Here is a 12,563-nt window from a genome sequence, read left to right on the forward strand (position 1 = left end):
GGAGGAGTAAGTTATTCATTGGGCTTTGCAGTCCGGTCTTAAGTCAGGCTGGCTATCACAGAACTCCTCAGTCTGTCTGCAGCCTATCAGCTTCCCCGAAAGCACTAGCACTTACCAGTGCTGTGCAGATAGACGGCACTTATTAGTGTTCTGGGACTTCGTTTATACTGTTCCCCTGACCTGCAAAGTACTCCTCCCTCCCTTACTTTCATTTCAACCCTCAATGCAGCCTAAGATTCACTTCCTCCATGAAGTTTTCACCCCACTGCTCTGAATTCCAGTGATACTCACTCCCTTCTCCACATTCCCACTGTGCAGCCCGCACCATACCATTTGGTACTTCCTCAGAGAGACCAGCTTGTGTTGTTTACGTAAGCATAATGTTGAGTCTATAGAAGATACCGAGCAAACATTTGTTGATATAATCAACGTGTTAATTAAGAGAATTTGAAACCATCAGTGGACCCAGACCACTCTGCATATGGCAAAAATACGGCCCAAATGCTGCCAAAGCAGCTTCCCATTTTCTTGGCAGACATCACTAATTGAGTTCAGAACGCACCCACCCCAGGTTCTCTTTCAACACTGCAGGTGGGAAGTCATTACCAATCAATCAACGATGGAATGTGAGCTGTAACTGATTTGCCATCGGTGCTATAGTACAATCACTTCCTTTTCAGATGAGGTAAATGAGCCCCGCATGGTTGTAATGACTTGTCTTTTTGCAAAACAGCTTGTTAATGGCAAGAGTCAGGACTACAGTCTCACCCTCCTTTTTCAGTTTGCTACTTTTTCAATTTACTACAGTTAACCGAAAGAAACATCTTTTTATTCAGCTAGTCATAAAAGATTAAGAAACTGTTGATGACAAAGCAGAAGTAAAATGGAGTTTCTCTCTTCTTCAGGTACGTAGAGATAATTGTAGGGGCACAATGATGGTTAACGGGTGAGTCACAGGAAGACAGATTTTAGCTCAAAAGAAATGACATCCTAATCGTTAGAGCTGCACCCAAATGGAGTGCTAACAACACGCTGTGCAAGGGTCCAAGGACAGGCTGGATGAGACACTTGGAGGCAGAAGGAAAAGTCCCCATGAAGTGGGATGAATTACAGCTTATTTCCAAGTCTTGGGCTGTGCTGTACATACGTTATCTCACTTCATGTCCACAGCCCTAGGAGAAGATTCAGTAGTCACCTGCCTGGTTCCAGACAAGGACTTTTCTCTTAAGAGTAGAACATAATCCTTAAATAAAAAATTTTAAAGCATGATATAGAAATAAAAAGAAAACATTAAATAAAAAGCTATAGTCTCCATCTAAATGAAGCCTCATTGATATTTTGGTATGTTTTAATCTTTTTTTTTTTTAATTCATGAATTTGTAGTTCTAAAAGTTATAACTGTACCATATACTAGTTCAATTTGGCCTTTTTAAAAAAATTGTTTTAATGTTTATTTATTTTTTTTTTTTTGAGAGAGACAGAGTGTGAGCAGGGGAGGGGCAGAGAGAGAGGGAGACACAGAATCCGAAGTAGGCTCCAGGCTCTGAGCTGTCAGCACAGAGCCCGAGGTGGGGCTCGAACCCATAAGCCATGAGATCATGACCTGAGCCAGTCGGACCCTAACTGACTGAGCCACCCAGGTGCCCCCAATTTGGCCTTTTCCCTTTAATCTCACTTTATATACATTGTTCCATGTTATTTCATACTATTAAAAACATTATTTAATTGTGTCAAATGATGTATGACAAACTCTCCTGTGATTCATCAGTCTGAGGTCCAGAAAAGAAAATAAAGGTAACAATATCTTCCATTTCTTATTCCATCAAAAACAGAGCCCTGACTTAGTCACAGAAAAGGTCGCTATTGGACATATTTTGAAATGTCCTTTTTTGAGCCAATTATCAGGGCCATGAAATAAAATGACACCTCCCCTAAAAGCTGCCTTACAGAGAAGGAGAAAATTAATATGACGCAGGCAGAAGGACAGGAATCTCGGACCTTCCTGAAAGCAGTAGGCTGTGCAAACAGGAACCAAGAATCAGGGAGGCCCAAGTTTAGAGCAAAGTGAAGAATTCATTTAAAAGATTCGGGAGGGTGACCTGGGTCAGCCAATTCACATTTGGTCAAGCCTGCTGGAGGCTGAATGTCATTACCATCAGATGTTCAGTGCCCTGAATGAAATGAGTTGGTTTCATTCCAGTTTCTAGAGAACAGGTGCACACACCACCAAAGGAAAGGGGAGGAATCTACTGTTATAGCTGGTACTAATTAACATCTTTGCTGGCAGGCTCAGCAAAAAGGCCAAGAGTTCACTGGCTGTAGAAGGGCTGATTTGCTCTGGAACAGACAGGGACACACTGATGAGCCCTAGGAAACCACAATCTCAAAGAAATGCCCACAGCCGTGGAACTCTACACCCTGACTCGTGCCCGGGCAAGCATAGTCTACAGATGGTTATGTTTGAGTCCTCGAACCCTTTGGAAAAGCCAAAAAGGCAACAATCAGCAGCAGCCCCGTCACCAACTAAAAAAATTAATACATTGTTAGCACATTTCCAGTTTAAATCCTGCCTCTTCCGTGAAATTCTCCATCTCTGACCAGATCTCTCTTGGTGCTCTTTAATACTGTTGGGCACTCTGTCTCGCAGTGTTGCTGAAATGATTTTATAGTTGGCCCCATCCAGACAAGTACCCAAGATACTGGCCTGGAAGAAATGGCCTCCTTCCGAGTGTGAGACCTCCTAACAGACTCCAGAACCTTTCTATTCCCACCTATGGCCCCAGAAAAGCCTCAGAGTCCCTCGTAAGAGCCTCATTTATCCTACCCAGGTCCTCAGGCTGGTTGGCATGCAAGCCCATTGCACCCCTGCCCACCCACGTTCCTCACTCTTCCCAGGAGCCCTTTCCTTCTTCTCCAGTCTTGTTTCTTCCTCTCCAGCTAACCCATTTGTCTTGCTTTCATTATACACTCGGTAACTGTTTACTTGACTCTTTCCATTGAACAAATTATTGCCTCCACTAGGACTATTCTCCCCCCTTCTTTCAACCAATCCACTGCCATGACCCATCTCCTCAAAGACTGGGCTTGGAACTCTGTAATTAGAGCGAGCCTCCTCAGAGCAGGCAACCACTGAACATCTTTAGTGTTGCACCATATATCTTCTGGGTTTGTGTTATCCCTCTGATCAGCAGGTTGAACCTTCAAGGACAAGACTATGATCACCCACATCTACCCCACGTGGTCTAATACAATGCTCCGCATACAACAGGTGTTCCGTAAATATTTATTAACTCAAATAAACATGATTTGCCAAATGTGCAATAACCATATGTTAACACAGAAGTGATCAGTCTTAAAACAGAGCTTAGTTTGGAGGTCTACTTTTCGAACACAATAAATTGATGATAGAAGTAAGTGCTGTGGACACAATGTTTGGGTCCCCCTCCAAATTCACATACTGAAATCCTACCCCCCCAATGAGATGGTATGTGGAGGTGAGACATTTGGGAGGTGATTAGGTCAAGAGGGCAGAGCCCTCGTGACTGGGATTAGTACCCCTGTAAAAGAAGCCCCAGAGAGATCCCCTTCTACCCTGTGAGGACACAGAGAAAAAGATGGGCATCAATGAGTCGGAAAGTGGGCCCTCACTAGACACAGAATCAGCTGGTGCCATGGTCTTGGACTTCCAGCCTTCAGAACCATGAGAAATAAATGTGTTGTTTATAAGCCACCCACTTTCTAGTCTTTTGGTTATGGTTATTTATCCTGAATGGACTAAGACAGTAAGTAAGTTCAAAGACTGGCTGGCCATCATCCTCTCTTAGCCTCTGCCCCTGCTATTCCTGCCACGTTTTCACCAATTATAACATACTCTCTGCCAAGCACCATATATATTTTATGTCATTTAATCCTAAGAGATAGATGCTATTATTCTTTTGTTAGCATTTTGCAGAGGGAAAAACTGAGGCTTACAGAAACTAAGCAATTTGCTCAGAATCCCATGTTAAGAAGAACATCGCCGGCTTCTTAAATCAGATGCCTGACACATTAGGGGAAGTGAGCTGAGAGGAAAGGATGGGAAGAAGGTGGAGAGGAAAGTATGAAGAAGAAAAATCATTTGGTCACATTTTGCAGAGCGTTAGCCAGTCAGATCCCCCTCCGGAACTGTGGTGGCCACCGTGGTGTGGTCCAGATCCCTCCTACAGGACCCAGGGACACAATGGTGGTTCCCCAGCCAGGGGAGGGGTGGCTGTGGATAGCCCACAGCTGTTGATGCCGTTGGTGGGAGGGGGCTGCCTTGCCATCAGGATATTTTCAAAGGGCCACCCCAACACCAGTGCTCCCCGTGGCATCGGAAGGGCCTCTACTACAATATCCCAGCTCGACTTCTCCAATTGCCCGATTCTGCCTTCCTCCTTCCCTCCCTTACTTCTGTTGTTCCTGACAGCACTCTAAAAAACCTGCTGCAAGCAAATCCCTCCCCTGAGCCTATTTCCTAGGACCCTGCCTTGAAGACACCTATCCAGAACGAGAAAGCAGGTTATCAGGGCCACAACCTGAGCTCTATCTAATCAGATCCCTGGAGACATGCTGGCAGGGCACATCCAAAGCTGAGGAAAACCTTGGACACAAGGCAGAGGCTGGATCTGTATCCCTCCACCACTCCCACCCATCCCCCCCACCATGCTCCCAGTTGGTGGTCTTCCCTTGTCCCCCAGGCCCATCAAGTATCAGAACCTTGAGAGTCTGTCGCTTCTCACTGCTCTCTCCTATCGAGTTCCGCTTCCAGGAAAGGATTTGACGAACTCAGTCACACAAAAGGGAAATTAATAACATTGATGTATTACTACTGCTTGGGACAGAAAACAAGCGATACTCGCGTTGACTTTACACCAAGGGAAGAATATATACAGCAAAATTCCAGATATTTATTTCCTCAGATAAAATATCTTTGAGCACCTACTGTGCCGAGCTGGTGGTAAGGTAGGGGGAAGAAGGATTCATTCGGGTTGGGGGTGGCCACTTCAGCTCTTCGAAACAGACTCCTGACACCTTCGCTGTGTATATCTTTGTCCCAGGCCCCGTGAGGGAGCACCCACTTCGTGCTGGTTCTCTGGGGCCACTAGAGTTGATGAATTACCATTACCACACTGCCACAGGAGCAGACATCTATGGGTGGTTCCCCTATGAGCCCCAGGGCTAAGTAAAAATCTAGTCTTTTTATATGGAGTTCATTTCACCAGAAAAACAAGGAAGGCAGCAAGCAATCGGCTCCTCTTTCTGCTCAGCTCGAAAGCACATCAGAAGCTTTTTCAAGATACCAGGAGATGGTTCCGAAAAGGCAGCAGCCTTTTAAATTCAGTCATCCCTGCTACTCAACAAAGGTGTATTTACCCACTGTTGAACAGATTCAAGATGAAGGGCACACAGGAAAAATTCACCAGGGGGATTTTGTTACAGCGTACCTACTTTCTGAAAGATTCTTTAGGTCTACTGAAGAAAAAGAAAGACGGAAGATGCTGCCTGTCATTTCCTCCTGTCTCAAAAATGCACACCGAGTTACTGCTTGGCTTGTCACTGATGTAAAGCTAGGAGGCTGCAGGCTGCTTGCTAGAACCAGCAAGACACTGGGGACTCGGGGACAAAGAATTTTAATCACCGTCTACTGTCTACTGCGGTTATCTTGCTGGGAATCTCCGTACAGGTCACTTAACCTTTCCTTAAACTTCACTCAAGGAGAAAAAAGTGAGATTAATACAGGTTCGCCTCAAAGTTTAGTGTCAACTACGCAAAACTGTCTACCCTACGTTGTTCGTTAGTACTTCCCAAAGATAATATAAACTCTCCCTTTGGCAATATAAACGTAGCTTCTTAACTTGGGTAGACACATTCTCATTAATAAAAAATAAATAAATAAAATCACTAGAAGGTACACCTGAAACGAATTGGATATTGTATGTCAGTTATACTGCACTAAAAAAGTAAGATTTGGGGGGCACCGGGTGGCTCAGTTGGTTAAGTGTCTGACTCTCGATTTTGGCTCAGGTCATGATTTCATAGTTCGTGAGTTCAAGCCCTGCCTCGGGCTCTGCGCTAGCATTGCAGAGCCTGCTTGGGAATTTCTCTCTCTCTCCTTCTCTCTCTGCCCTTCCCTTGCTCTCTCTCTCTCTCTCAAAATAAAAATAATAAAATTATATTTTAAAAAGTAAGATTTTTAAATACTTAGATGAGCACTTTTTTTAATTTTTTTTTTTTTACACTTATTTATTTTTGATAGAGACAAAAAAGTGGGGCAGGGGCAGAGAGAAGGAGACACAGAGTCGGAAGCAGGCTCCAGGCTCCGAGCTGTCAGCACAGAGCCCCACGCGGGGCTCATACCCACAAACCGCGAGATCAGGACCTGAGCCGAAGTCGGACGCTTAACGGACTGAGCCACCCAGGCGCCCCAGGTGAGCACTCTTAATCCTTAAACACACGTACATATCAGGGAAATTGCAGGCAGAAAAGAGTGTGAGGCATGACTCCCCTGTGATGCTGAAAGGGGCTGTCAGGTGCAAGCCAAGCTCTGAGACAACTTACCTTGATACACTGCCACAGATGACCGAGCACGGCTCCGTGTTGTGCAAATACTGAATGGCTCTGGAGGTTCCTATTAAAACACTGATCCGAATGTGCCAAGACAGTGGGGCTGTGTTACCCTGAAAAGACAACGGTAGTTGGTCTGGGAGCAAAACACACGGGTGCGCATTACACAGAAGTATGCCAGAAGAGAGGCAGATGGTGAGGCGGGGTAAGGTGGGTGAATGAACCTTTTGGTTTCCCATAACCTATTTGTGATTCAAGATGGGTTTTCCTCTACCAGTGATTCTAGTCCTCTTTACAGCTTTCCATTGGTAATGGAAATACCCAATAATTTGAACCTTAGCTTAGTCAAAATACGGTTAGGAAGGTAACTATGTTTGTAAGTTCATTAAGGAAAATTTAGAGGTATTTGTGGCGTGGGTGACGGGAAACAATCTGTTTTTATTCTGACCCTAACTGAAACGTCACCTGTTCAGAATGACTTGTTAAACTTATCTTTCACAAACACGGGGAATCAAGGCATTACTTCAACCTTCTTCTCTTTAAGGAGTCTGCATTGCCTTTATGCCTACCCTATGTATTGAATGGTATTTTGTGTAAAGTTATGCAAATAAAAATTATGTAAGAAACAAGAGTAGTTAATGTAAACTCATTGAAGATATGGAATCAATAAGAAGTAAGGATCCAGCAAATCTTTTGGCCACCATGTTGCACAACACACAATAACTCAGGTATTTATGCAGTTGTTTTTAAGAGTAAAATATTAATTCATGGAAAAGTCCTCTACTTCCTTGGGAAACCCATTGTTGGCTATCCCCTCCTGTGAACACATGTTGGCTCCTGGATCTCAGGAGACTTCAGCAGCTCCCTCAGGGTTTCAGGGGGTCAGAGAGTTGGGGAGAGCAATAGGTCTGACTTACTACACACTGCAATCTGTCAAAAAGTGATCCATTTCTCATATATGGATAAACAAGGCAGAACTTCTCACTCTCTGTAAAATACGCAGTCAACTCCAGTATGTTTGGATGATGGAACCTTGAAACAAAAGATTTTTAAATCCATCAAATTGTTCATTCAAATAGGAAACGAACAGTGCTGTGGTTTGGGGGTGATAAGGTGGGAATGGGGAATAGGTCTAAAGCAAAATATAAATTTGGCCAAGGGAAAAGTAATCTCACTGGACACATGACATGACACAGATCTGTTTTCCAAATTGGTCTAAAGAGTTCTGACAAATACTAGCCATTCTTTGATTGGTTGTGATCATGCAACTATAAATAAAATATCCAACTATAAGACAGAAAAGTTAAGAAAGTGACGATTCCTTAAGATTTGGGAGTCTTGGGAACTTTACAAGAAATAGACAATACTCTCTAATATAATAAACTATGTTTATCAATATGAAAGCCAATGTAACTTATTTACTAAATAAAGATAATACAACTGAAACTATTCATTTCATTGCTTGAAGTATACTGTCTAAATCACCAAAATAGAAGAGTACAGGAGACTATTTTTCATTCATTTAGTTCGTTCATTTAGTGAGTATTACTATGTCAGATTCTGTGCTAGGCACCAGTCACACGACTAGAGACGACATCCAGGATCTTCATAAAGCTTTGTAGTTACCTAAAATCCATGTGGTTAGTAAAGTCTGATGTTGAAGAACATATCACTGATTTTTATTGTATGCATGTATTTATTATTGAAGATTTCTTAAAATGTTTATTCATTTTGAGAGAGAGTGTGTGCACACATGAGTGGAGGAGGGGCAGAGAGAGAGGGAGGGAGTGTCCCAAGCAGGCTCTGCACTGTCAGCACAGAGCCCACCATGTGTCCCCACCCCACTTACCTTGAGATCATGCATGACCTGAGCCGAAATCAAGAGTCAGATGCCCAACAGACTGAGCCATCCAGGAGCCCCTAACGTTTTTATTTTTTTTATTTTTTTTTTTTTTAAATTTTTTTTCAACGTTTTTATTTATTTTTGGGACAGAGAGAGACAGAGCATGAACGGGGGAGGGGCAGAGAGAGAGGGAGACACAGAATCGGAAACAGGCTCCAGGCTCCGAGCCATCGGCCCAGAGCCTGATGCGGGGCTCGAACTCACGGAGCGCGAGATCGTGACCTGGCTGAAGTCGGACGCTTAACCGACTGCGCCACCCAGGCGCCCCTAACGTTTTTATTTTTAAGTAATCTCTACATCAAACATGGGGCTTGAACTCACAATCCCAAGATCAAGAGTCACACGCTCCACCCACTGGGCCAGCCAGGTGCCCCAAATATATCACTGATTTTTAAATGACAGAGTTCTGGGGCGCCTGGGTGGCTCTGTTGTTTAAGCATCCGACTTCAGTTTGGGTCATGGGTTCGAGCCCCATGTCAGGCTCTGTGCTGACAGCTCAGAGCCTGGAGCCTGCTTCAGATTCTGTGTCTTCCTGTCTCTCGGCTCTTCCCCCACTTGCACTCTGTCTCTCTCTCTCTCTCTCAACAATAAAGATTAAAAAAAGATTTTAAATGACAGAGTTCTATGTCAGTGTAGCCTACATTTTCAGCCTCTTTTCCTTTAAAACCCTGTTTCTTGAATGCCTGTATCATCACTGTGAAAACCAATGGAACTCAGGTAACAAACATGAAACATAAAATGTGAAATTCACCTGTGATCTCAGTTCAATTATTTATTGACTACCTACTATGTTCTAGGCATGCTTGGGGATATTAAAATAAGGTTGGTTTTTTTGTAAGATTCTATTTACAAAGCCCTCTTATTTAGTTTCTTCAATAGCAAAACCTTCCTATAAAACACACACACACACACACACACACACACACACACACACGGCTTCAGATTTCTTTTATTCCTCCTATCATAAAGAAGGAAGTTTTGTGTGTATGTGTGTGTACAAGATCCCTACCCCTATTACAATTCAGACCATATCTATAAAATGCAACACAACGGACTGAAAAGGAACAGAGCTGGTGTATTTGGCTGCCTAAAAAACTCATCTATACCACTACCTGGTAACCTTAAAATAATTTAAAGAGATAAAAAAATCTTTTGGAAAGCAGCTAGCAGACCTCATACTGACACAGTCATGGCCCTGGTTCTCTGCTCTCTCGCTCACAGGGCAGAAATGACCATTTGCTTATTTTTAGATATTGCCAATCTAGCAGTAAAATGGACACTGTATAAGTTTGTGAGGTATGGAACATGGCACAGCCATAAACACTGCTGGTTTTGCATCTATAGACCCTTCTCATCCACCTTTCACAACAAATTTTTAAGTCAGTGGGATTTTAGATTATATAGGTCTGAAGGTCAGCAGATACAATACCTTTTTTTAAATGTTTATTTATTGGAGGGGGGGGAACACACACACAGAATCTGAAACAAGCTCTAGGCTCTGAGCTGTCAGCACAGACCCAACACGGGACTCAAACTCGGGACCAGTGAGATCATGACCTGAGCCAAAGTCAGATGCTTAACCAACTGAGCCACCCAGGTGCCCCTGATACAACACCTTGAAAATCAATTCAATCAGCATTTGTGAGTGTCAGATAAACACAATGTGAGGCACCACCATGTGGTAGACTGGACAGACTTGAACGACAGACAAACCTGGGTTTGAATCTCTGGTCTTCTTTTTATCAGCTGTGTGAACTTGGGCAAGTCATTTAATCCTGTGAGACTCTTTCTTTGCTATGGTCTGAATTGTGTCTCTCCCTCCACTCGCTACACCCTGACCCAGTTCACCTGTTAAAGCCCTAACTTCCAATGTAAAGGTGCTTGGAGATGAGGCTTGCGGGAGGTAGTCGGGGTTAGAGTTGGATCCCTCATGATGGGATGATGGGATGAGTGCCCTTATTAGAAGAAACACTGGAGAGTCAGCTCCCTCCCTCTCCACCATGTCAGGACAGAATTAGAAGGCAGTTGTCTACATGCGAGGAAGAGCACCCTCATCAAGAACCAAATCTGCCTTGATCTTGGATTTCTCAGCCTCTAGAACTGTGAGAAATAAATTTCTTTTGTGTAAGTCACCCTGTCTCTTTTGTGACAGAAGCCCCAGCAGACTAATATTCTTCAACTCTACACAATAATTAAAATGTCACTTCCCAAGGTCCTCATGAAAATTAAACGAAAAGTTAACTGTTTAGCCAGGTGTTAGGTCCTCAAAAATTATTAGCTCCCTTCCCTCCCCTTGGGAAAGGAAACTCACCCTCAGGTCTCAGCCTAGATGTTACTTTTTCCGAGAAGGCTATACTGCTGGCCCCCCGCCCGCCCCCCGCCCCGGGCAACCATTTTCTGCACCCTCAGTGCTCTGTACTTGCTCATCCTACCACTTAGCTTCCTGAAATTGCCTGTTTACTTATGTGCGTCCCTCCTAATCCCACTTCAGCCAGCATGTTCTGAGAGGAGAGGGCTACCTCTGATTTATTCATTAATAAATATCTGAGAAGGAGGAGATTGAAAACGATTTAGGAAATGAGTTGGGCCTTCTCCAAAAGGTAGGATCTACCTCAGTTTCCCCATCTGTACGATGGGGATAATGGCAGTATTTACCTCACAGGATTGTTGTGAGGACTGCAGAATTAATACGTGTAGTGTATTTGGTATTAAGCCTAAAACTAAATAAGTATTAGCAGTATAAATAATAAAAATATCACACCAAGAATATTCAACATCATGGAGCTGTTAATTCTCTTAAAAGTCATATATAAACACCTCACCAGAATAAATCCAAATGGCTAAGAGATATAAATGTAAAAAATGAAATCATAAAAGTACTTGGCAAAACCATGGTAGAATTATTTTATAACCTTTCACTGGGGAAGGTCTTAGAAACTGTGATATAAAACCCAGAATCCATAAAAGAAAGAACAGATTAAATTCAACTACATTAAAGCCATTTCCCCATAGCAAAGACTAGAATAGGCAAAGACAAATGTCAATCTGGTAAAAAATTTGTATTTCATAACATAAGACTAAGGCTAATTTTCTCCAATATATAAAATGCTTCTACAAGTCATTAAGAAAAATAACAGCCTAACTTTAAAAAAAATGGGCAAAGAATAGCATCAGGTATTTCATAGAAAAGGAAATATGTCTCTTAACATGTGAAAAGATTCACTCATAATAAAAAAAAAAAGAAATTTAAAGCACATTAAGAAACCATTTTCACCTAGCACATTGGCAAAAATTAAAAGTTAAGAATAAAGGCTTTGTAGGGTGCCTGGGTGGCTCAGTGAGTTGAGCGTCCAACTTAGGCTCAGATCATGATCTCGCGGTTTGCGGGTTTGAGCCTCACATCGGGCTCTCTGCAGTCAGTGCAGGGCCTGCTTCAGACCCTGTGTCTCCTTCTCTCTCTGCCCCTTCCCCACACACCCTCTCTCTCAAAAATAAACATTAAAAAAAATACTATGTTGGCAAAAATATGGTGAATGAGGCACTCATATATGCCTAGTGTAGGTATAAATTTTTATAACTTCTTTTGGAGGACAATTTGGTATTATGTAATGCGTGTAACCATTTGACCCTGTAATTTTATTTATGGGAACCTAGATCTACTCAAACAGTTACAAAATAACATATATACAAGCTTTTCTGGGGCACCTGGCTGGCTTAGTAGAACATGTGACTCTTGATCTTGGAGTCGTGATGTCCCACAGTGGGTGTGGAGCCTTAAAAAATAAATTAAATATTTAAAAAATAAATTTAAAAAAAATAAGCTTTTCATGTTGCAGCATTCTTTTCTTTTTTTTTTTTAATGTTTATTTATTTTTGAGAGAAGACAGAGACAGAGACAGAGACAGAGCACTAGCAGGGGAGGGGCAGAGAGAGAGGGAGACACAGAATTTGAAGCAGGCTCCAGGCTCTGAGCGGTTAACACAGAGCCTGACGTGGGGCTCGAACTCATGAACCGTGAGATCGTGACCTGAGCCGAAGTCAGATACTTAACCGACTGAGCCACCCAGGCGCCCCT

The 12,563-nt window shown here is 42.9% G+C and overlaps 1 protein-coding gene across 1 annotated transcript in view; it reads right to left on the minus strand.

The window, feature by feature from the left end:
• IRAK3 (interleukin 1 receptor associated kinase 3) overlaps window positions 1–12,563 on the minus strand; it is a 58,470-nt gene that overhangs the window by 11,229 nt on the left and 34,678 nt on the right. Inside the window, exons 7-8 of the mRNA XM_040491493.1 lie at window positions 7,503–7,617; window positions 6,580–6,698 (exon numbers count right to left, since the gene is read on the minus strand). Of these exons, the coding sequence (XP_040347427.1) occupies window positions 6,580–6,698; window positions 7,503–7,617 (234 nt within the window). The remainder of the gene's footprint in view (window positions 1–6,579; window positions 6,699–7,502; window positions 7,618–12,563) is intronic.

Source organism: Herpailurus yagouaroundi, unplaced genomic scaffold (assembly GCF_014898765.1).
Source record: "Herpailurus yagouaroundi ecotype Mexico unplaced genomic scaffold, PumYag 182, whole genome shotgun sequence".
In the NCBI taxonomy this organism is placed as follows: Eukaryota; Metazoa; Chordata; class Mammalia; order Carnivora; family Felidae; genus Herpailurus; species Herpailurus yagouaroundi.